Source organism: Ictidomys tridecemlineatus, chromosome 11, assembly GCF_052094955.1.
Source record: "Ictidomys tridecemlineatus isolate mIctTri1 chromosome 11, mIctTri1.hap1, whole genome shotgun sequence".
Classification (NCBI taxonomy): domain Eukaryota; kingdom Metazoa; phylum Chordata; class Mammalia; order Rodentia; family Sciuridae; genus Ictidomys; species Ictidomys tridecemlineatus.
The window spans coordinates 118,515,795-118,540,942 of record NC_135487.1 but is presented as its reverse complement, the minus strand read 5'-3'; the positions used below and the strand labels follow the sequence as shown (position 1 = coordinate 118,540,942).

The 25,148-nt window shown below is 38.3% G+C and overlaps 1 protein-coding gene and 1 long non-coding RNA gene across 2 annotated transcripts; both read right to left on the bottom strand.

Moving 5' to 3' along the window:
- Positions 1–2,004: 2,004 nt before the first annotated feature.
- On the bottom strand, positions 2,005–8,768 carry LOC144368360 (myomegalin-like). The gene is made up of 3 exons (XM_078027181.1): positions 6,168–8,768; positions 5,750–5,867; positions 2,005–4,180 (listed from the first exon to the last, which is right to left on the bottom strand). Exons 1-3 carry the CDS (start codon positions 6,295–6,297, stop codon positions 4,177–4,179), a joined length of 252 nt encoding a protein of 83 aa, XP_077883307.1. The 5' UTR covers positions 6,298–8,768; the 3' UTR covers positions 2,005–4,176.
- A 5,958-nt stretch (positions 8,769–14,726) lies between these two features.
- Positions 14,727–22,890, bottom strand: LOC144367789 (uncharacterized). The gene is made up of 3 exons (XR_013427285.1): positions 22,409–22,890; positions 21,399–21,574; positions 14,727–15,758 (listed from the first exon to the last, which is right to left on the bottom strand). It is a non-coding gene; the product is annotated as an uncharacterized LOC144367789 (long non-coding RNA).
- Between the last annotated feature and the right edge of the window lie 2,258 nt (positions 22,891–25,148).

The window sequence follows — 25,148 nt, the reverse complement described above, 5'->3', positions numbered from 1 at the left end:
TGAAAATGTGTATGAAAATATATGTTTTTTGAAAAAGGCAAGGGTTTAATTTGAATCATAATACACATTTTTAATTTGCAAATGCAGTGATAAATTATGTAAAACATATTGCTATATATGCAAATATACCATTGAAATTTGAATATATAAGTCAAAATATACATAAACATATTACTACATACACATTCATGTAAAATTAAGTATAGAGATTTTGAGAGTTAATATTAAATTATAGCTTGGGTTAAAATTAGAGAATGAATATGTAAATCAAAAACAAAAATATAATTACACATGAAAATATATGTAAGTGTACATTTTTCAAATGGAGAAGGGTTTAATAGGAGACATAAATACACATTTTTTAAAAATTATAAACACAGATAAATGTATATTAATATGTAGTAATATTTATGAAATGGACGTGTCTAATTAACAAAAATATTCATATTATTATATATGATGCTATATTAATATTTTAGGTATAATATTAAATTTAGGATTGCTATTGTTTTTAGTGTAGGGTTAGGAATTAACATATACATATTGAAAATCATGAATATTCATAAGAATGTACATGAGTGTATTTGTATGGCAATATATATCCCTATATATGGGTTTGTTTTTTTGGGAGGTGTTTCCAGGGATTGAACTCAGGGGCACCCTTGACCACCAAGCCACATCCCTAGCACTATGTCAATTTTTATTTAGAGAGTCTTACTGAGTTGCTTATTGCCTTGTTTTGCTGAGGCTGGTTTTGAACTCCAGATCATCCTGAGACTCCAGAACCACTGGGATTACAGGTTTGTGTCACTATGCCCTTGGTATATGTTTGAAATAGGGAAGTGAGTCTTATAAATACACATTTTAAAATTGTAATTGTAGAGATAAATTTTATATATGCATATACAATTATATATGTAAATATACCATTTGTAATTGAATATCTAAGTTGAAATACACATACACATTCATATTACTGCACATATACTTATGTAAATGGGTTTAGGTATAAGGATGTTGTGAGAGTTAGTATTAAATTATGGCTTGGGTTACGGTTGATGTTTGGGAATGAATAAATTTTTCAGAAAACATGAATATTAAAGAACATATACTTGTGAAAATATCTATGAAAATATATATAAACACATATGTTTTAAAACAGTGAAAGGTTTAATGTGAGTTGTATGAATATACATTTCTTATTTTGCAAATGCAGAAATAAAAAATATATATTCATACAAAAATATGCAAATATGCCATTGAAAATTGAATATATGTATCAAAATACACAAAAACATTTATGTAAGTACATAAGCTTTTATGTAAAATTAGATTTACTTAAAGGGGTATGCATAGGATTAGTATTAAATTATGGCAAGAGTTAGCAATATAGCTATGGAATGAATATGTATATCAAAAAACATGAATATTTCTAAGAATGTACATGTGAAAATATATAAAAATATATTTTTTTGAAATAGAAAAGAGTTTAATGTGAGACATATACATACACATTTTTAAATTTGTGAATACACAAATAAATATACATATATAATATATATGCAAATATATTTTTGATAATTAAATATATGTGACTCATTACACATGTATATTCACAATTTTATGTATGCTTCTATATTAATGTAGATTTAGGTATAAGATTATATTTAGGTTTAGTGTTAAATTTTGTGTAGGGTAATGGTTAGGGTTAGTAAAAAAAATGCATATGAACAACCAAGAATAGTCATTAGAATAACTCATGAATATAAGTATGAAAATATAAATAAATACATATGTTTTGAACTAGGGAAGACTTTATTTTTTATTATTTTAAAAAATTTAGTTTTTGACTTTTATTTTATTTATTTATATGCAGTGATGAGTATAAAAACCCAGTTACTCACACATGCCAGTAAATTGCACTACCACTGAGCCCCAGCCCCAGCCCTGAACTAAGAAAAGTTTTAACATAACACATATGAATACAGATTTTTAAAAATAGGACTGCACAGATTTATTATATATATATGAGTACATACTTATACATATTCTAATATAACATTGATACCTGTATACATAGTTATTTACAAATGAATATTAAAATTATTATATATGCTTTTATTTAAAGGTAGGTTTAAGTATACAAGTAAATATAGGGTTATTATCACTTTCAAATTTTGGTTTACATTTACGTTTATCTTTAGGGAATAAATATACTAGTTGGAAAAATGAATACACCTAAGAATGTGCATGGTAACATTTGCATAAAAATTAACATAACTATATGTTTTGAAATAGGAAAGGGTTAATATGAAATATAAATACAAATTTTTAATATGTGAATGCAAAGATAAATTTTATATATGTATATATAATAACACTTCTGCAAATATAAGTGATAAATGTGTATGTAAATATAAATACATATGAGTATTCATATAAGTATATATGCTTTTATCTGAATGTAGGGTAGTTATAGGGGTAAAACTATGGTTAGAACTAAATTTTGTATATAGTTAGGGTTAGGGAATGAATAAGTATATTGAAAAATATGAATATTTTAAGAATGTACATGTGCAATTTTGATGTTTTGAAATTCTGAAGGGTTCAATGTGAGATTTAGGAAGACACATTTTTAATTTGTGAAAGCAGATATATGTATATATATGTATATAAAAATGTATATATGCAAATATACCAATGATATATGAAGGCAAGTCAAATTACACATAAACATTAGGCAATGAATAAGTATATTGAAAAACGAGTAATTATAAGAATGTACATGTAAAAATGTGCATTAAAATACATAGAAATATATGTGTTTTGGGATAGGATAAGGTGTGAGATATATAAATACACATTTATTAATTTCCAAATGTACAGATAAATTATATGTGAACATATATAAATACTTATGTATACAATTATCAATTGGATATTTGAATATGTATGCAAGAATATTCATATTGCTATATATGCTTTTATATTAATGTTCGATTAGGAATGGGGTAAATTTAGGATTAATAATAAATATTGTGTAGGGTAAAGGTTAAAGTTAGGGTATTAATATATATATATATATAAAACATGAATATTCAAAAATATGCATGTGAAAATACATATAAAATATATTTGAAAAATGAACATGGACCTAGTAAAAAAGAACATTATATGGCGAAATGTTGACAATAACTAAAGGAAATCCACTGCCATATATACAGTTGGAAACATATAAGTTTAATATACAATAATAGAAAATAGAAAAAGTACAAGGGAAAAAAAGTTTATCTCCGATATTTCGAAGCAGTGAAGGCAAGATAACAAATGCAGTCATAAAGCAAGACTCAAAATTTCCTCAAGGATTTATTGAGAATAGATGATTTGAACATAGAATTCAATTATGAGTCAACAATAAAAAATAAGTGAAAGATCAACAGAAGTTTCAAATAAAGCAAAGACTTTATATAAAAAATACATATGGGGTAAAGAAAAACATTACAAGGAAAATTGGAAATGCTTTTGAGATGACAGATAACAAAGATTCAACAAATCAAAGCAATAGGAGGCTGATGAAGCAGTTCATAATTCCACCTGCTTACATTAGAAAAAGACACAGGATAAAATCAGTGTTGACTCTGATCATGCAACTTGAGAAGCACTAATAATAATTTATTTCTAATAATAATTAAGAATTTGCTTAGAGTAGATATGTACATGGAGTTCAGGGCCAATGAATGTAGCATATACTAACGTGGGATCACAAAGAGTGCAGCACCATAGCAGGCAGATGAGCAAGTGGCCAGGTGCAGAATGGTGTCCTGAAGATGTGTGCAGGTCAGCTGAAGATCTTGACTTTGTTGTCTCTGGATGGGGTGGAAGAGAAAGGAAGGGAAAGGACTATTTCTTAGTTGTTTGTGCTGCTGGATCCTGGGCACATTGACCACAACCATAGAACTTTTTTTTTTTTTTTCTCTGATGTGTGGTTTGGTCTTTGGAGCATTTTTCTTCTAGGTCCACTCCCACTCTCTGTGACACAGGCCACATTTCATAAGATGAGCGTACACTAATCATGTGACCTGTCAATGCAGGGACCTGTGGTGGCTTTGCTTCTTTTGTGGCTCCTGGAAGGCAAGGGTCTCAATGCTGGAGCACACAGAAGGACCCTTAACGATTTCACCTGCAAGTAAACAAAAGAATTCTGTTCAGATGGAACTGTTAGACCCCACTTATGATGCCCAGACACTGGAATTAGGGCAAAGCATGCAGGAAGGCATAAACATGGTGGGAGGTAGTAAAAAGAATGAGTCAAGGGGATGCACTGGGTCTGGAGGAGATTCCAGGTTCCAGCTTAGAGGATAAGCTTCCCTGTGCACCCAAATCCCTGGTGCCCCAGCCATAGCCCTACTGCATGTCATATGGTCAGATCCTACTACTGTCCTTTTATTACCCAGTTCATACTACATGTTATGTGGTCTGAAGAAAAATAAAGGCCTTGTCATATTCCAGGAAAAGAAGGATGAAGCATGAAACACGCACATGTAGAAACAGCCTGTACTGAAGAGGACATATTGGGGCAAGTTCCCCTGTTAATTGTGTGTCTCATTTTTCATAAGGAGAAGTCAAATTGGCAGGGACCTCAGAGATGGTCCACCTTTAACAGATGAAGGGTAGTAGCTCACAGAGGCAAAGGGGCCAGCCAATGGCATACAACCAGTTAACATTTAGCCTGGAGTTAGAGACCAGAAATTTGGAACAAAAGAGGGTGGCCTGCACACTGGAGGGAGCCAGCAGGAACTGGAGGCTGTGGGTTAACTTGGCAGGGATAGGAAGAGGCTGTACAGAGCCAATCCTCTAAGTGTTGTGTTAAGAGGCTCAGGAAAGAAAGCAATTCTCAGAGAACCAAAGGGAATTAGAAAACAAGAGCTAGTTAATATACATCCCATGCTTGATCACACTATGGGTGTCAAGGCTCTCAGGGTACAACTTAGGAACATTCCTAGAATGCTCAACTGCTCTGATGTTTACCATATAAGTTTAAAGGTTTAATTTCTCATATTTAAAACAATCAGTTACACATGAATTTTCTCTTAATAGGATTTCTAGGGAATTATTAGCACAGCATTTAAGTGAAAGTAGAGAATATCTGCTATATGTATATATTTTAAAACTTTTCCCTTAAAGTGTATTTTTTTCTTTTCTTTTCTTTTTTTTATTGGTTGTTCAAAACATTACAAAGCTCATGACATATCATCTTTCATACATCTTTTTTTCATTATCAGTTTTTTCTTTTATATCCAGGAGACCAAATGGATCTTCCTTCATGTTTTTTAAAGAAAATGAGATGTTAAAATAAAATGCTGTTCTTAACCTAATTTTGTGCACTAAAGTCAATTTATAAGGTTATGCCTTATTTGGTTTTTCATAAAGTAGTTCAGGAAAGTCCAGAATGCACTTATGGCCTCAAGATCTCTTGGTAGACAACTAATTCACAGAGAGACTTTGAAAGTTTCTTCCCTCAGGGACCAACTGAACTGCATTTCTCTGGCTCCTTGCTTGACTGACATCAAGGAGAGAAAATTGGGCTAAAGGGGAGAGATGGTGAGGAGAGGAGAATAATAACAGGGTAGAAAGCGGAGCGGGCAGGAGGGTGAAGGGATGGAATCTTAAGAGGAGGCTATCCAGGAGCTAAGACCTGTGTGGTGAACCTGATATCTCCTAGAAGGTAAAGGAGGTCAGGGTCACTTACAGAGCTGATGTCAGATGGTGATGTATTTGAAGCAGGCTCTGTGACTGTGTAAGATGGAATCGATGCTTTCGCTCCAAGTTAGTCCTTGCCTTCTTCAAAACATCATGTGTCCTGGTCACTGAAAGAAGAAAAGAGCCCCAGAGAGAAGGAATTTCCAGCTGGGCCCTACTTGCTGGGCATGCATTTTCTAGAGCATTTTCTTCTCACCCCTCAATCATGGCCTCTTGCTGACCCCTTTTTCTCCCCCTCCTTCTGCAACCACAACTGCTCATGTCACAGGAGGGTTGGGCCCAGTGCATCAGACTCTCCCTTCCCAACATTCCCAGTGCCTCTGTGGTCACTGTTTATCTGCAGCACAAGTGGGACATCTGCAAGACAAGCCCTTTCCTCTGCTGCTCCACAGCTCAGGGGCACCTACGCTGGCTGACAATGAACTGTTCCATGTTCTCCTTCTGCTGGTTAGCAGTCTTCAGACGCTCAGCTGTGCTCTCAAGGAGCTTCTCCTGTTTCGATACTTGGGCTCGCAGATCCAGGAGCTCCCTTTCCATTGATTCATCCTGGGGAAGAAGGACAAGCTCTCAGACAACAGTTTGGAGACCGAATGTATCCAGTTCTTTGTGGTTCCTACCAATCAGAAGCAGAACTCCAATCTTCTCAGCAGACTGAGTTCCCTTCATTATAGCTTCTCAATCCCTCAGTTCAGAACAGTTGAGAAAAAGACCACAGGTAGGAATGTTGAGAACCTGAAAGCCCCCAATCAAGGATCAAGGAGACCCTGACTCCAGACCCACAGCAACTCCCAACTGTGAACAAGACCTCCAAATCAGTCCTTGAAGTAATTTTGTCTCACCCTTCTCCCATCCATGCTGGACTTGGAATTTCAGAGATACTATGTCTGGGACACAGGGCTACCTGATGACAGTGTTCACATTTCAAAATGTCTGTACGAATCTGAAGATGGTAAAGTGCTTCCTTGTAATTAGCATAGTTTTTTCCCCAAACATACCAGTTACATTAATATGGAAATAAAAACTAGTGAGCGGATCCAGATTCTAGTCCAACCAAGGCAGGACAATTCTTTAGGGGCTCTACCTTTTCCCCAGACTGGAACAGAGATAAAAGGTGTGTTGGGATTCTAGGAGCATGACTGAAAGAAGCTGCAGGATCACAGTGACTTCCTTTGATCTTTTGACCAAGAAGCCCTGAGGAATGGAGAAGCTTCAAAGGCCCCTGAATTTTAGTTCAAACTTCAGATTTATTGGAAGCAGATATTTATAGATTACCATGGCATCTATGTCTGTGCTTCTCCATTTCCTTTTCTTCTCTTCGAATTATTATCTTGGGGTTTGGGGTGTGAGGACAAAGTAAGGTAATCAGAGCTTCAATGAAAACATCCACCAGGGGTCTCCCTCCAGGATGCTACATTAAGATCCAGCACATTCTAACAACCTGTGTAGCTCCTGACCCTCAGAAAGCCCTGGAACTGAGAATACAGAATCTCATGGGGCAGAAGAGCAGGGCTTATACCAGAAGACAACACTGGCCTCTTACCACTTTGCCAGGCAGCCCAGGGCCATGGATACTTGGTAAAGCTGCTCTCCAGAACATGGTCAGGAGGGAGGCTGACTCATCTAGGGTGCGCTGCAGGGCATGAGCACTGCTTCTTAGCTCATGGAAACATTTGCTGCCTGGTGCCTGTGGAAAGGTGGGAGGGAGCCATGGACATCACTGAAGTTGAGACATCACAGGGCTCACGACATTGCAGCCCTGCACAAGACTCAAGCTTTCTTTGTTGATGAGGCACAAAGCATGGGCTGCTTGAACCTGCAAAACCCTAGCTCATCCCTTTGAGGTCCCAGGACTGAAGTGTGGCTCCTTTTACCTGGAATGACTCCTCACCTGGACACCCTATATAAGGCTGTCACAGCTCATTCCCATGTCATGTCCTCTACAGACCTTTTACCTTCCCCGCATGCAATAAAAGACCCTTCTGCACCAGTGAACGAGAGGCACAGATGTGACTTCTCACATTGGTCCTGTGGCCCATTAGTTGGTTTATGAATAGGGGTATGTATCTTGCCCTGAAGTGGGGGTTACCTGGATGCAAGGCTCTGTCTATACATCCATGGGTCTCTGGTAGCTCAGACAGCACAGCCATTGGCCCTTGTTGTCTCTGAACACAGATGCACTCTGAGAAGCATTTGCAGATTGCCTCCCTCCCACTGCCAGATTCTTACTCTTTCCACACACAAGGCCTTTATGGATGTGAATCCCATAGTACCTGTCCACCTGACAGATTTTAATCCACATGGGTCAGCATGAGTGTAACAGATAATGAGCCATGAGACTGTGCTGATTTCAACATCATATGGGCATCAACTCTTAACAAATACTTTACTGAGGATGGTGGCAACACTGCACAGACATCTCTGTGGCTCTGAGGCAGAATATCTAGTTGGTTTCCTATACCACAGAATAGAACATAGAATTAATAAGGAGATAGGGAAGCAAGGGCTTGGCTAGAATAATTGGAAGATGCTTCCTCTGTCATTGGGAGATGCAGGCCACAAAAATAAATAGGGGAGAAGAAACTAGAATTAAGGACGAAGGGCACAAAGAAAGAGTGAAGGCAGGAGCTGCAGGTGTGACTACCTCTGAGCCCTGAGCGTCAAGGCCCAGGAAGTTGCATGTGGGTGTCAGGAGAGACTGGATCTGTTCAACCAGCTGTTTCCCCTCCGCAATCTGCTCTCTGAGAGCAGTATAGTCATCAATGTGGCCTATGATGTGGCGGCCATGCTTGTTGGCGAAGGAGCCATCCATAGAATCACCCTCTAGCTTCAGAGAGTTCTTCATTCCTGAAGGATCATTTGAATCCAGCTCTGAAAAAGAAAGCCACAATAATAAAGATCTGCTGTTATTCATGAAAATATCCTCAGTTCTCACAGTGCAGAGACAGTGAAAGAGCTCAGGGTCAAGAAAGGCAGCCTTCAGAAATGCAGGGTGGCTCAAGCCTATAGACACCTTTTGGTTTCTTTATTTTTATAATCTTTCTTACAACATTACATAATGATAAACTTTCCAGAAGAAAAATTTTGTTTTCATTGACAAGTGGGCTATTCAGGACAATATTATAAACATGAAAGCTTTCTGTATAGAAAAGGCACAGACAACTGAATAAGAATGTGTACAGGGCAATGACCAAAAGACAGCAATAGGACAACTGTGGCAAGAAGAAGAATGAGAAGAAAGGCAGCCACAGAAGTCTCAAGGAACATGGAAGATGCTTTCTCTGTGAGGAAAAAGGATGTCGCACACAGAAAATTTTCTAAATTCACATGACACACTTACAGAGGACCAGGAGATATTTGCATTAATAATTTTCCTTCATTGTGTCCAAGCCCTTTAGTTGTCATATTTATACCATTTGTCCTGGTGACAATGACAGTATCTGAGCCAGGAGAAGAGAAAGAAGAGCTGTGGAGGACCAGAGTTAGAAAATCTATGCCAACACCCCAAATACAGAGGAAATACCTGAATCTAGGGAGTAAAAACAACCAGTATCAAGGACATCACAAACAGCCTGCACCCCAAATCATGCACAGTCTGGCCTTCACCACACAAGATCTAAGGTGCCAGGACTTCCCTCTCATATCATTAGCCTATATATGTCACATAGAAAAGCAAAAGTCAACAGATTGATATGTTTCTATTATTTAGAAAAAAAATGTTTGATGGATGGATATTCCACATGAATGTAACTTCCAGTAAAAACTTGTTAGGTACAATTTCATAAACCAACTTTGAGTATAATTTTCTATGTGCTTTCTAGTACAATGCCTTGTATTGAAACTTAAATATGCACAAAATCACATACATATATAAAATACACATATATGCATATATATGAAATATGTATATGTTAAAATATTTATCAAGGGCTGGGGTGCAGAGTTCAGTGGTAGAATGAAGAAAAAGAAACCACTCTATATAGTGTGGCAGGTCTAGCACACACAGAAGAACTTGGGTTCAAATTCTCTGTATTACAAAAGTAGATCAAAATGTAAACTATCAACAAAAGGAGTTCCTGGTAAGAGGAGAGTGAGTCATAGCCAGGTTCCAGTTCAGGCCTCTGGAAGCTGAGAACAAGAGGAAGAGCAGGGACTGAGCCATGCTGCTGCATCTCAGCTGGTACATGGGAACACAGTGACAGGGAAGCCCTGTCAGGAGGAAGTGAAGAGGAAACTCAACACCACACCCACCATGGCAGCTCCAAAAGGGCAAGGCAGCAACCTAATGTATGCTGAGCACTTCCTGCCAGCTGGGTACTGTGCTTAGCAGTTTACAGATATATCTTACTTACAGGCCACAATAAAAAGTCCATGAAATAGTCCACTTTCATCTGACATTTGAGGACATTAACTGAAAAATGAGTATTCAGTGCAACCAGAGAAAATAAGGATTAATATGACCCAAGAATATCTGGCATGAGAATGTCAAGGCTCAGACTTAGAGGAATCTGAGCAGAAGTGATTGAGGATATGGCCATGCAGGTTATTGGAGAGGGTGAATTAATTGGTGCCCCCCAAAAGACAAAACAGAAGACACAGAGTGGAATGTTGTGTCAAGAGGCTGGGGAGTGGGGCCTCTGTTAACACTCAAATTAAAACTAGGGAGGCAAGATACAGGCTGGATATGGAAGAGAGCCAGAGAAATCTGGTGAACATGCTTATCTGAACAGGCAGGCAAGAGACTGGGGCAGGACTGAATGTCAACCACGTGAAATAAGTGTGCCTTCCACCCAGCACTTTTCCACAGCCCTGATTTCCTTAGGGACACGAGCATTGTGCCACAAACTGAGGTCCCCCTAGGTGAAGAAAAGGAAGCCCTTCTAGAGAGTGTGGAAGGTCTGTGATGCTGAGACGGAGCCTAGTGAGGTGGAAGGAAGACCAACTAAAAAGCCAAGCACCTGATTAGGTCTCTAAGCCCTGTAAACCCAGCTTGTCTATTAATGTCTCAGTTTCCCCTTTGTCAGTTGGATCATGTAAAATATAAAAATGTAGTAAAACCTGTCCTACAATAAATGACATTGGGAAACACAGGCTCCAGGCCAGTATGTGTCTCCCACCTATAGCCAAACTTCCATAGAAATTTGTTTTTGCCTTTTTAGGTTTCATAATGATTTTCTTACCTATATTTCTTTTTTAAAATTAGAACTGTGTAGTTATATATAGTAGTGGGTTCATTCGGTCAAAAAAATACACACATGCAATTTGACTTCAGTTCATGATTGCCCCCTTCCCTCTCTCTTTTTTCTCCCATTCCCCCTAACATTTCCCAAATCTCTTTCATCTACTCTATTAGACTTCTTTTTTGCTCATCTATTAATTTATATTTGATTGCTTCTTTCTACCTATGCATAAAGGTGGAGTCCTTGTGGTATATTTATATGTCCACCTAACAACTTTTTAAGAATTCATTCTGGGGCTGGGGTTGTGGCTTAGTCGAGAACACTTGCCTCAAATGCCTGAGTCCCTTTGATCAATCCTAAGCACCAGGTTAAAAATATATATAAATATATTGTGTTCATCTATAACAACAACAAAAAACAATCATCTGCATTGCCTCCCCTTACCCATCTCTGCACTCTGCCTCTCAATCTTCTCCATTACTGCTCTTTCCTTTATCTGTATGATATCCTATCCTGCCCTCCCCATTTCCTTTGTTCTACTCTAGTTTCTGCATGAGAGTAAACATTCAAGTTTTGAGTTTTTGTGTTTGGCTTATTTCACATAGCATGATATTCTCATTGCTATCCATTTACCTGTAAATGCCATTATTTCATTTTCTTTTATGCCTTTGAAGAACCCTAGTGTGTGTGTGTGTGTGTGTGTGTGTGTGTGTGCGCGCGCGCGCGCGCGCGCATGTGTATTTACATACATATCATATATATGTGTCAGAATCATAAAATTTATTTATCTATTAAGGTGATTCCACCATTTAGTGAAATGTGCTTCTATAAACATTGAGGTGGCTGTCACTGAAGTATGCTGATTTTAAAAGTTTTGGCAAAATACCAAGGAGTGGGCAGATCCTCACAGGGTGCTTACATCTCTAGTTTTTTGATGAATCTCTACAGTGGTTTCTGGACTTGCACTAGTCTGCAGTCCCATTAACAATATACAAGTGTATATTTTCCCCACAACCTTGCCTGCATTTTTATGTATATTCTTGAACATTGCAATTCTGGAGTCAGATAAAATTTTAATATTTCTTTCATTTGCTTTCCCTAATTGCTAGTGATATTGAACCTTTTCTCATTTGGATATTTGTAATTTTTTTCTTAAGAAGTTTCAATTTCATTTTTTCTATTGCCCATTTATTGATTGGGTTATTTGGGATATTTTTGTATGAAGTGCTTTGAGTTATTTATATATTTAAGAGTATTAATCCCTTATCAGATGAGTAGCTGGCCAAGATACTTTTACCATTCTGTAGGCTCTCTCTTCACACTCTTCTTTCTTTCTTTTGCTGGGAAGAAGTTTTGTAATTTGATGGTGTCCCACTTATTTATTCATAGTTTCAGTTCATGTATTTTTGAGGAAGCTTGTGCCAGCAATTATATGTAGAATGTTGGCCCTACATTCTTTTCTAACAGTTGCAAGGTTTCTGGTCTAATTCCAAAGTGTTTGATCCATTATCATTTGAGTTTTGTGCAGGGTGAGAAATAGGGTTTTAGTGTTATTTTTCTAGATAGTTATCTAGTTGTCCCAGAACCATTTATTAAAAATCCTCTTTCCTCCAATGTATATTTTTGCACCTTTGTTAAGTATCAGAGGGCTCTAAAGATTGGATTTGTCTCTGTCTTCTATTCTGTCCTATTGGTCTTTGGGTCTATTTTTGTGACAATATCATGCTGTTTTGTTACTAGAGCTCTGCAGCTTTACTTATTGTCTGGAGTTTTGTATTTAACAGTGGTACCAATAATAAAAAACAAACTGAAATAGAAAACTACTTCAAGAATTAGATAGTAGGAGACAACTATGTAGGCTAATATATTAACATCCCAACTTGAAGTGGTGGGAATTACAATATATATTTAGGAATACAGTATTTTTCTTCTGGCAGAGCTATTTTTGTTTAATACTTTTACTTTATTTATTTTTACCTAGTGCTGAGGATCCAATCAGTGCCTCACACATGCTAGGCAAGTTCTCCGCCACTGAGCTACAATACCAAATCTAGGAATACAGTATTTTTATTGAAAATTCTTTTTAAAAATATTATTATTTTTACATAATAGCATATTTTGGCATATTATACATACATAGAATAAGTATAACTTGTTGAAAATAGGATCCCCCATTATTGTGGTTGTACATGACGAAGAACTTCATTGTTTGTATATTCATACATGAAGATAGGAAAGATGTGTCTTATTCATTCTCCTGTCTTTCCTATTACATGTTCCCCCCTTCTCTTAATTCCCCTTTGTCTAGTCCAATGAACCTCTAATCTTTCACTCTCTAGTTGTAAGTTAGCATCCACATTCTGCCTTTGGGTTTGGGACTGCCTTATTTCACAAAGCATGATAGTCTCCACTTCCATCCATTTACTGGTGAATGATATAATTTCATTCTTCGTTATGGCTGAGTAGTATTCCATTTTGTATGTATACCAAATTCTTTATCTACTCATCTGATGTAGGGCACCTAAGTTGGTTCTATAGCTTAACTATTGTGAATTGAGCTGATATTAAATATTGAAGTGTCTATGTCACTGCGGTATGCTGATTTTAAGTTGTTTGGGTACAAAGTGAGTGGGATAATGGGGTCAAATAGCGGTTCCATTCCAAGTTTTGTAAAAAATCTCCACACTGCTTTCCAGAATGGTTGCACCAATTTCCAATTCCACCAGCAATGTATTAAGTGAATCTCTTTCCCCACATCCTTGCCATCATTTACTGTTGCTTTTATTTTTAATATTTACCATTCTGAGTGGGGTTAGTGAATTCTCAGTGTAGTTTTGATTTACATTTCTCTAATTGCTAAGATTTTAAATACTGCAAACTCTAAATCAAACAAGTTCAGGCAGCTTCTCTGATTTCAGGTTTTTCTGTACTCAATCTGTGTTTCTCTGTGTTCTCCCCTCCCTTTGTGGGGTCTCTTTGCTGCTTTCAGTACCCATGTGGCAGGTGAGTTGGCATTTATATATTCTTACATTTTGTTGTTGTACTCAAATTTCTGATTCCCTAGTCCAACTGAATGTACACTATTATATTTTGTGAAATTCCTTTTTCATCAACCTCAGTAGGTGTCTATATTCCTGCTGCTGTGCTCATGATACAAGGTAATGCAGCTTTCCACTATCTCACCATCTTCTGGTCTTGCAATACAGCTTTTTATCCAGGATGATTGCTCATCAATTTTAACACTTTTCAGATTGATGCCATCCCATTTGTGGATGTTTCATTTTATTTCTTGAACTTTAGGAGTGTACTTAAGGAATTCAGTTCCTGAGTCTCAATGTTAGGGTGTTAGGCCTACATGTTGTTCTGGTAGATGCAGGGTTTCTGGTCTACTTCTCAGGTCTTTGATATGCTTTCAGTTCAGTTTTAAGAGAGAGGGGCTAAATTTCATTTGGCTACATATGGATTTCCAGTTTTTCCAGCCCCATTTGTTGAAGAGGCTATCCTCAGCACACTATAGTGATATAATCACATCAATGTTTTTAGCAGCACAATTCACAATAGCTAAGCTATGGAGTCAACACACACACACACACACACACACACACATACATGTATTACTCAGCCATAAAGATGAATAACTTTATAATAGTTGCCATTATATGGATGAATCTGGAGACTACCATGCTAAGTGAATTAAGTCAGTCTCCCCAAATACAAATATCAAATGTATCAAATGTTTTCTTTGACATTTGGAAGCTAATCTACACTAAGGAGGGAAGAGTGGAAGAATACAAATTCCAGGTATTAGACAAAGAGAAATGAAGGAAAAAGAGTACGGTAAGGAAAGGAAATGAATGGTAAGAAAAGGAATGAACCTGACATTGTGTTCCTATATGTACATTTGCTATGTACATATAGGAACACAATGCAGAGAATGTCACCTTTATGTACATCAAAAGCCTGGGGTCCTAATTAGATTAAGATATATTCCATGCTTCTATATGATCTCAAAATGGGCTCTACTCTCATGAAAAACTAAAAAGAAGTCATAAAAAACATAATAAAAATGACACTTTAATTTGCATGTCTAAGTTAACAATCCAGGGGGCTGGGTTTGTGGTTCAATGGTAGAGAAATTGCCTCGCATGTACAAGACCCTGGGTTTGATCCTCAGCACAACATAAAAATAAATAGGTGAAATAGAGGCATTATGTCCAACTACAACTAAAAAACAAATATTAAAAAAAGATAACAACCCAGGTTTGAGTTAGACTTGTTCCCTATGAAAACCCCCAGAGAGAGATCCATGAGCTACTAACTTAGTAAAGACTCATTCACAGCACAAAGAGGTAATGAAGTCAAGCAATTCAGGTACAGAAGGCAAAAAAGTGTAGAAAGTATACAATTTAAGAGAAGGGAGCATGTGTCTGAAAGATGCTCTTCATAGGGTTGGGACTGGGCTTCCCTGCAGCAGTTATCAAGAATATTAGGACAGCAGGCATGAGAACAGAGCAGATTTCAGAATGTAAATAGAAAATGTAGATGGAAGGGCAGGTCAGGGCTACAAGGCCATGGGAAGTACAGATAAGACCAAACAGAGGCTCCATCTCCTGTTGGAGACAAGCACAGATGAAGAGAAATCACTGCAGAAGGAGGAGCTACAATCTTACAGAGTTAAAAGGAGTCAAGTGCATTCCAGAGCCAACATACCTGAAGCCTGAAGGCCAGGGAATCTGCATGCTAGTTTCCTCTTGCTCATCAGAATTTTTCTTGTAATCATCTTCTCTTTGCTGACACCTGTGGCATCATTGAGGACATGCTCTGTAAGTATGTGCAAATAAGACAGGATTTGTAAAATCCAATAGCACCCAGATATATTTCCAAACACTAGAAAATCAGAGTGGAGGTAGGTTGTGCTTTGGGGAAGGAAGAGATAATAAAAATCAAGCAAAATCAAAGGAGAAACACATTATTAAAGAAAGGAAAACTCATCCTAAGGAATTTAAAAATATGCATAATAATAATACACTGCACGTATACCCATTATATATGAAAAAGCACATATAAAAAATGTGTAATACACACAAGAGGGATCTCTATATTTATCTGATGGACAACTGCTCCTTTGGGCTCTTGACTCCACCTGTGCATGGGAAACTTGCATCTATGATATGTATGGGCTCACATGTCCACTGAAAGGCCCTTGGGCCTTCTCAGAGGAAATTGAAAGGAGAAGAGGGTTCAGTAACAATCCCAATTCTCCCTTTGCTAACTACTCCTAGAAAACCCATTTCTTATGTCCCTGCCAATTGACCCAACCTAGCAACCCAGGCACAGTGACAGAAATCACGTGTCCAATGGACATGTCATCTTTTGTACATGTGCCTAGGTATTCTTGGGTGGGTGGTGCCCATGCAAAAGTTCCTAAAATAAAGTAATACAATTGACAAAAAGGGCTTAAAAGTAACAATGAATTCATGTTTATTATCCAAATATAATTAATCTTAGTCACTATTTCTGGAGAGAACATTCTACAGAGACACCAGGGCATGGGACAAAAAAAGGAATTTATTGATCTTGATCCACAGGCAGAAAAGATCATGAATAGAAATGGTGGACATCATATTTTTCTTTGGGGGGGGGGACAACAGGGATTTAACTCAGGGGACTTGATCACTGAGCTACATCCCAGCCCTATTTTGTGTTTAATTTACAAATTGGGTTTCACTGAGTTTCTCAGCACCCCAGAATGGGAAAAGATTTTTACCACATGCACCTTAGACAAGAGCATTCAATCCTCAGGATGTATTAAGAACTCAAAAAACAAAAAACCCAAAAGAAAAAAAAAACATTAAATAACCCAATAAATAAATGGGCAAAGCACTGAACATGCACCTCACAGCCGAAAAAATACTAATGGCCAAAAGATACATGAACAACTCTTTATTATCTCTAGCAATTAGAGAAATGCAAATTAAAACTATGCAGAGATTCCATCTCACTTGAATTAGAATGGCAATTATAAAGAATTCAAGTAACAATAAATGTTGGTGGGGAATGGGGTGAGAAAGGTACTCTCAAAAATTTGAGTAGGACTGAAAATTAGAGCAGCCACTATGGAAAGCAGTATGAAGATTCCTTAGAAAACTTGGAATGAAACCACCATTTGACATCATCAACAGATGAATGGATAAAGAAAATGTAATGTATATAGAGAATGGTATATTACTCAGCCATAAAGAAAAATAAAACAATGGCATTTGCAGAAAATGGATGGAACTGGAGATATCATGCTAAGTGAAATAAGCCAATCCCAAACACCAAAGGCTATGTGTTCTGACTTCTAGATGATAACCGGAAAAAAGGGAGGTTGAGGAAGGGAATAATAGAAATCTACTGTATTGGACAAAGGAAAATAAAAGGATGGGAGGAGAGGGAGAAACAGGAAAGACAATAGAATTAACTGGATTTAACTAGCCTTAACTAGCCTTGTATTTGAATACATAACCAGGGTAAATTCACATCATAAACAAAAAGAGCGGGATCATCCACAGGATAAGTTATACTCTACTAATGTGTAATTGGCAAAATACATTCTACTGTCATATGTTACTAAACAAGAACAACAACAACAAAGGCAGGTGTCCAGAAAAGAGTGTCCCTGAAGAAAAATCATCCACTTAAGATGGCTTTGAAGAAAAAAATGAGTTTAAGGCTATTTTCCCAGGATTATTAAACTCCATCACTGTTTGTAGAGAGGACATTCTATTGAGACTCAGTGACCTGATTGAAATTAAAAGGTTTATTGATCTCTCCCCCGAGGGAGGAAAGATCATGGAAAGAATCTAGGATACCATGGAGAGGGGTGTCCAGTGGTTGTATAACATTCCTAGTTATGGGACCCTCTCTGCATTTTGGAAGCCTATGACACCTTCTGGCCTATATACCACCTACAATCCATATACAGTCTGTTGCCACCTGGAGGCTGTTAGCAGCTATAAGCAATGCAGCAGAGGAGCTGGCTCCTTATTGTAAATCAACTGTATGAAACTGTGAAGAGATATCGGGTCCATAATCCTTATATTTTCCACATACTACAGAGGCAAATTGGACATTCCTCCTGATATAATTGAGTTCTATGTCCCTAGGGAAATGAATAATGTCCTCAGAAATTGAGCTGACTGGAGGTTTCCAGCAGCCTCATGTCTATCCAGGTCAGACTCAGGAAGAACTGGGTACAATAGGGCCTGCTGCCCACTACTGTGTTCTCCACACACTCTCCTTGAAAATCCCTCATTCTCACCACGATCTGCTTCAGTTTTCTCAAAATTTCTTCAATCTGACTGTTTGGCTCCATCACCCTGAGAGCACACCTCATCATACTCTCATCACTGGTGTCTAGATTCTTCCACTCTCCTCCTCACTACCTTCTCTTCTTGTGAACTTCCCCAAAGATCAACTGTCTCATCAGGTTAACGTTTGTTAAGATACAGCTGCACAGTGTTACCCATGCTGGCCTCATGCTCCTGGCCATGAGAGAACCTCCTGCTGGGACCACTGAGCCCAGCCTCACTAACCTCTAACTCAATGTCCTGCTCTTACCATGTTCCCACTCTGCTTGGGAAAACTGCATTCCTACATCCCCCTGAATAATTCCAACTCCCTATCCTGCATTTGAAGTCCTCATTCCTGGCCCCACAAGGTTATCCAACATCACATCCCAACACTCCAATACACCATCCTTCCTTGTCAGGCTGTCTCCTCCCTGACTCTCACTCTGCTTCTCTGTCTTCCAGCATTCAGGTCTTTGTTTACAGGTGCTGCTCCCTGCCTGTCATGTACTGTGTGTCCCCAAGTCTCAGTTCATCCATTATTAATCATCTGTCATTGAAGACACTCAGTAACATGCATGAGAGATCCTCTTGACCTGAAGGAGAAAGTATCTTAAACCAATATACCTGTTTGTGAAAGCAATGGTGAAACAGAGAAAAAAAGGAGATTAGACCCTGAAGGATTGAAAATGGCCACTGACACAAGAATCTCTTCATGGACTCTTGGCAACGTGGACAGTTTCTTCACAAAGGTCTTGTACAGCATGCTTTCTACCAGCCACTCTGTCGTTACATAATTTTGGTGGGAAGGAGAACTCCTTTTATATGTCCAACCCCTGAAATCCTGGCCCATTCCTTTTCATGAAAACCTATTTAGTATCATTATATCAAATCAAATTTCCTCCCCTTCAATCTACTTCTTTCAGTTCCTTGAGGCTGGATCCCTCAATCATTGGGTACAATATTTATTTCCACTGTGTCTAAACCTCCAGCCCCTCCTACATATAGTATCTATTATGAAAAGTGGCCAAATCTGTGAAGTCCCTTGGGAAAGTCTCACCTTCCCTCAAGGATATTACATTTAAACTACCTTGAACTCAGACTGAAGGGCTTTGGGGTAGTTTGGTCTCAAAGTGGCTGTAATTCAATGTAGACTCACTCTCTCTACCACTTCCGTGAATGACTACAGAGCTACTACTACCCTCTAGGTCATCTGCAATAAATATTTTAAATTGGGTTAGAATTTTCTCCTGTTTTCGGTTGCCTGCTTCTATCAGGAAGGAACCTTGCTGACATTTTTCAAGGCTCACAGTAGAAGATCCTCTGCAACTATTGGAGCCATTTATCAAACTCTAAAAGTATTGTTGCATGCCATTAGTGGGCAAGATGCAAAAGTCCTCAACAAAATATCAAGTTGTCGCTTAGTTATATTCATGTTGTTTCTGCAGGGCTTTCTGTGTACACAGAGGATAGGTCCGAGCAGAGAGGTCAGCACCACTACTGTAGTTACAGCTGTGTCCTGTTCACAATATACACATTAGGGTCAGTGAACCCACACAGGATGAATATTAGTACAATTAGAATGCTCTTTTTCTTCATTTCAGATTCATGTATAAAGGTGAATGTGTCCATCTCTATTTGGAGGGAATGGATGAGGCACTGGCTCTTCCCAGGGACAAAGTATACTGATTAATAGCTCAAAAACCCATGTGAGAGGCCTTATGAATTCTTTGTTCCAGAGAAGCAATGTCTGTTTCTCTTTGAAATTGTCTCAAAAACATTTGTAACATACAGAATTAGAAATGGGTGAACATCCAACCCAGCCTCCTCTTTGAAAGATCAGGCTGCACAGCAGTAAAAATATGTTGGCTGAGGAGCCAGGCAGACATGGGCCCTGTGTTCCCACCACACACTAGTGGAGATTTGGGGGCAGTGACCATGCTGAATCTCAGTGTCCTCAGCACTATTGTAGAGACACCACCAACTGTGAATAGTGTCTCTTGAGGATTTAATGGAGTAGTCTGTATACAGAGATCCCTTGGCAGTGGTTACAGTTCACACATGTATTTTATTTCTGTTTCTGAAATGTTGTGACACTGAGATTAAACTTTTGCATCACTGCACCTCAGTGGAAATGGGAAAAAGAAAAAGATGGTCACACCTGAAAAGGCACTGACTAAAGCAAGAGTTGGAAAATAAATTTAGTCAGTTAATTTTACTATAAAACATTCTGATACAGTGAGACATCAGACTTCTGCTCTTCCTAAAAACTGATTTAATGAGTAAAGACTCCCAAGAATTTCAAAAGTTTATCTGAGGAAAAGTTGAACTCTACCTTGAGTGAGAGGCAAGAAGAATATATTTTTTTTCTCTACATACTCTATAAAGCTTCCACCACTCATGGCTCTTGTTCAACAAGAGTGACATTCCTGGGAATTGTGGAGAGAAATGCTCTCTGCTGTCTGAATAACTGGGTCAGTTCCCCATCATGTACACTGGCCATTGACAATTTACATGAGAACATAACTCTCAGATGGAACACATGATTCAACATGTAATCTATGGAGGAAAGAATCATCTGTGCTCCTTTGGGTTGAAAACTACAGCAATGTATGGTGGAACAGAAACAGGAATGATTAATTGAAGGATAGCCTTCTCAGAGGAAGTTGAGAAAGTGCATTAACACTCAAGAACCATAAAAGACCTCCACAATGATTTTTGAATATTCTATCTCATGAAAAGAAGAGAGGAAATCATTAGAAAATAAATGCAATTTCCAAGGACACTGCAGAAGGAATGATTTAACCCCTTTAAAGACTGAGGTCTGACCAATCCCTCCTGGAACAAGTTGTAGTGATGTCTGTGAGATGCTTCTAATCCCCTCCTCCTAACTCCAGTCTACCTGCAACTGTGGCTGGCACATTGAAGACCAGGATTAAAAAAAACTGACCTGGCAAGAAAAATAACAAAGCTTCAGATCCACCTGACCTCTAAACCTGCTGAGAAACAAAATGGTCTCCTGGCTCTTCAGGCATATGTCTCAGCCTAGATAGTGGAGTTGAGTGCAGAGAATTTGTGATTTACCAGGGAGACAAGTTGCATTCATCTGAATTAGGATAAGAGTACTCACTGGTTCCATCCACAGTAGAGCTGACTTTACACTCATGTGATGGGAACTCAGAGCTTATGACAAGTTCTTGTGTGTCACATGAATTAGGATGACCAGAGTTCTGAAAATATTTTTCATCCAGCTGGAGGTCATTCTCTTCCTCTTCCTGAAATTCACTGTTCATACTGCTGAGACAGCTGAGGCAGGGAAGAACAAAAGATGAAATCATGGTGATTTAGAAGTTACAGTCTCCCAGCTGGTCCCGATTCAAAGCAGAAGGGTGGAGTTCAAAACAGGAGCCTCCCTTCAAAAATGATCCAGAAAACCATTTTCATCTCAAGGACATAGTTTAGGTGCCACGGTATGAGAGAAACCAAGGGCCACCAGTGCTCAGTGTAGTGATAACAAGATAACAAGCTAATGAGGAAGGAGGCTTAACTCACCTATAAGACACAGTCACAGAAGGATCACACAATGAGAAGCATAGCAGGGGCCAACCTTGTGCATAAAGCATGGTGAATTTTAGACACAAGTGTCTGATCAATAGTCTCCTGAATTCAAGAGTCTCAGAGACATTTTGCCTTCTTTGCACATCCATATTATGACATGATATCATTTTTATTCTGCACATCCATATTATGACATGATATCATTTTTATTCTATCTATTTTTCTTGCTATGGAATACCTGTTGATGAGCTCAGGCTAACAGTACAGAAATGATTTTTGAGTCTCATCCTGAGTTTGACATTTACAAAGGGAACATATGATTTATTTAAGATCTAGAAGTGCCCAAGGCTGCTCAGTTATTCTTGAGAAGACTTACTCTTACAATACTATAAAGCAGACAAAGAATTTTGCTAATGGGTTCCATCATCTTGGGTTGAATCAACAACTTCACTGCAATCAGCACTCCTACTGTGCCTTTAAGAAACTTTGACTACATTTGACCTCATGCTCTGTACTTTTAGGATTCCTGCACCCCTTTTATTTTATCCATTTTTTTTCTAGCCCCTGGTCATTCATTGTTACCTGAAATAAAGTGACTCTTCTTTATCATTGTCCTCATTGTCATGGTGTTCTGTAAACATATTCAGAAATGCAGAAGTCACTAAATAACTCCCCTTCACTCATTCCAATACAGACACCTCCCTCAGAAGAAGACATAATTTATGTATATATAATTCAGGGAGCAACTAAGGGACTTAACCTGGGAGAACTCACATGTTGAGTTTAAAGAAATGGTCTGAAATGCTATGCTGATCCATCATGCACAACGTCTCTGACTAGGGGGATCATTATGGAATGCTCTTCATGTAATTGGACAAAGTCAAAATGCATTTTGGTCTCCTGATCCCTGGATACTCATCCAGGTTCTTCTGGATTTCACTAACTGCAGCTTCCTTCCTTCCACAAAGCTCATTCCAACACTTAGTGGCTCTGGGCCCCCTCACAATTCTCAAATAGAACCAGTTTCATTCTCTATGAAGAGGATTAAAAGCCCTGAGCCTCATTTTTCTCAATACTAGGGATTGTTTTTTTTTTAAGATCGCAAAGTTAACTTTGGCAGTGTACTAGAAGGAAATTCCTCTTTCAGAACAGTTCTAGTATAAATATTACTTCCACCTGATTCTAGCATTTTAATGGAAGCAAAATTAACCATTTGAATGTTCTCTCTCTTTTATGTTTTTGGTACTGGCAATTGAACTTAGGGGCACATGACCACTGCACTACATCCCCAGGCCTATTTTGTATTTTATTTAGTGATGGGTCTGAGTTGTTTACTGCCTTGCTTTTTCCTGAGGCTGGCTTTTTAAACTTTAAATTTTTTTTTTTAGTTTTAGGTAGACACACAATACCTTTATTTTTTATTTTTTTATGGTGCCGAGAGTTGAACTCAGTGCCTCATGCATGCTAGGTGACTGTCCTACCACTTGAGCCACATCCCATGCCCTCTGAGTTGGCTTTAAACTCAAGATCCTCCTGCCTCAACCTCCTGAGCAGCTGGGATTAGAGGCTTGTGCTTGTAATCAAAGAATTAAACATGAGCAAGAACACTTAGGAGAGATAAGTTGTCCTAGGTTGTAAGAATAAGGTCATGCAGAGCCCTGATATGCACACACATAAATGGTACCTATGAGTAGGTTACAGTCTCTACAACTTCCCTGATCTTGTTAGTTCTAGGTTTACCATCCTGAATTTGTCACTGGACCCTCAGAAGTATAATTAATAGAAGTGCATTTGTGTTTTAATGGGGTGGTCATGAGCTGCAGCTAGACAAAGGGAAACTTCATGCTCACCCAAGAGATCAGCACTGAAGCAGGTGGGCTGGTGGATATCTGATGATTCAGAGTGACTGGGGAAAGTGTTACAGCCCTCATTCAATACGTCCTGCAGGATTTCTTTCTCCTCCTGTGGGGCTTGTCTCAGACTGGAGGGATAAAGAGTACAATTAAACGAGAGGATTAAATATGAGTCCCAGTTGGTCTAAATAGAGGCCTAAAGGAGTGGTCACAGAAGGGCAAGAGGGTACTCCTTTCAAAGAGAAAGAAAATGATCCTCTTAGGATGTGGGCAGGGTGCACATGTCTTTATGACAGGAGACAGGAATAGGGGCTCAATCTACTGACTAGAAAAGAGCTGAGGACAGAGACTCCACTCTCCCTGTGTGATACAACCATGAGCCACAGCATACACAGAAAATGAACTTTATGTGTGTGTTTGTGCGCACATTTGTATGTGTGTGTGTGTGTGTGTGTGTGTGTGTGTGTGTGAGATGTGTGTGTGTATGTGTATTCCCCCCACCCAAGGCTATGACATCCCTGCCAAAAAGTCTTATCAACCAGAAAGAAATCGATTTATATCTCATACTCAATGGACCCATACAAGACAGGAGATGTAGATTCTGTGAGGTAAAAAAAAAAAACATTTAGTTAGTTTGATTATTTCTAGTTGGATACAGACAAGAACCACAGAGAAAAGAAAAACACCTCCTTAAAAGATGGACTTCTTCCATGGTTGAGCAATGCAGTCATACCAGCAGCTTGTGTTTGCCTTTGCATGTGAATAGTGTGGACACTTTGTACCTCTTGGTTTGCTCATCTGGGGACCCTCCTCATATTTAACCCATCCTCTTCCAGGCTCTTAACACTCATTGTTACCTGGGAGCCAGTAATTCCTGTTCTTTTCCACTCTCCTCCTCTGCACCACTCCCTGAAATCAAATTCAGAAATGTCCAGTCAGTCAATGAGTAGTTTCTACATCACTCACTACAAACACAGGGGAAGCCTGAACTCAATGGAGAATCATTAGTCCCAGACCTTTACCAACACGGCCGTTATATGTCTGTGGATCTGATATGGTACAAACTGGATCCTGATATAAAAGATTTGAGGTATTCTTGAGGATGAAAAGGCATTTTCATGTCTCCAGTAGACATCAGTAACTGGGAATTAACCTATGCCCACTCTACACTTCCTTGTAAACTAGAAGTTGCTATAGTCTTTGTGTTTCATTATTCCATTGTTAGTAAACTGAAGGCAAAATAACAATATCTTTACTTCTAGAAATGATGGATTTCCTTTTGATGAAAGAAAAGAGGAGAAAAAGTTTTGGAGAAGATCTTTTTCTCAGAGGGGAAACAGACAATCATACCTCACTTTAGTGACCATAAACCTATCAGCAACTTACGATATTTCTGGAACTCGTTGGCCAGGGTATACACGGTAGATTGACATAAGATGAATTTTTCTTCCAGATCACGGAAATTCAGT

Excerpts from the sequence above, each read along its gene's own strand:
- LOC144368360 (XM_078027181.1), bottom strand. The coding sequence starts at position 6,297 with ATGGAAAGGGAGCTCCTGGATCTGCGAGCCCAAGTATCGAAACAGGAG. Across the intron at positions 5,868-6,167 it reads ACAGTTCATTGTCAGCCAGC|TGACCAGGACACATGATGTT; the intron begins GTAGGTGCCCCT and ends TTCTTCTTTCAG.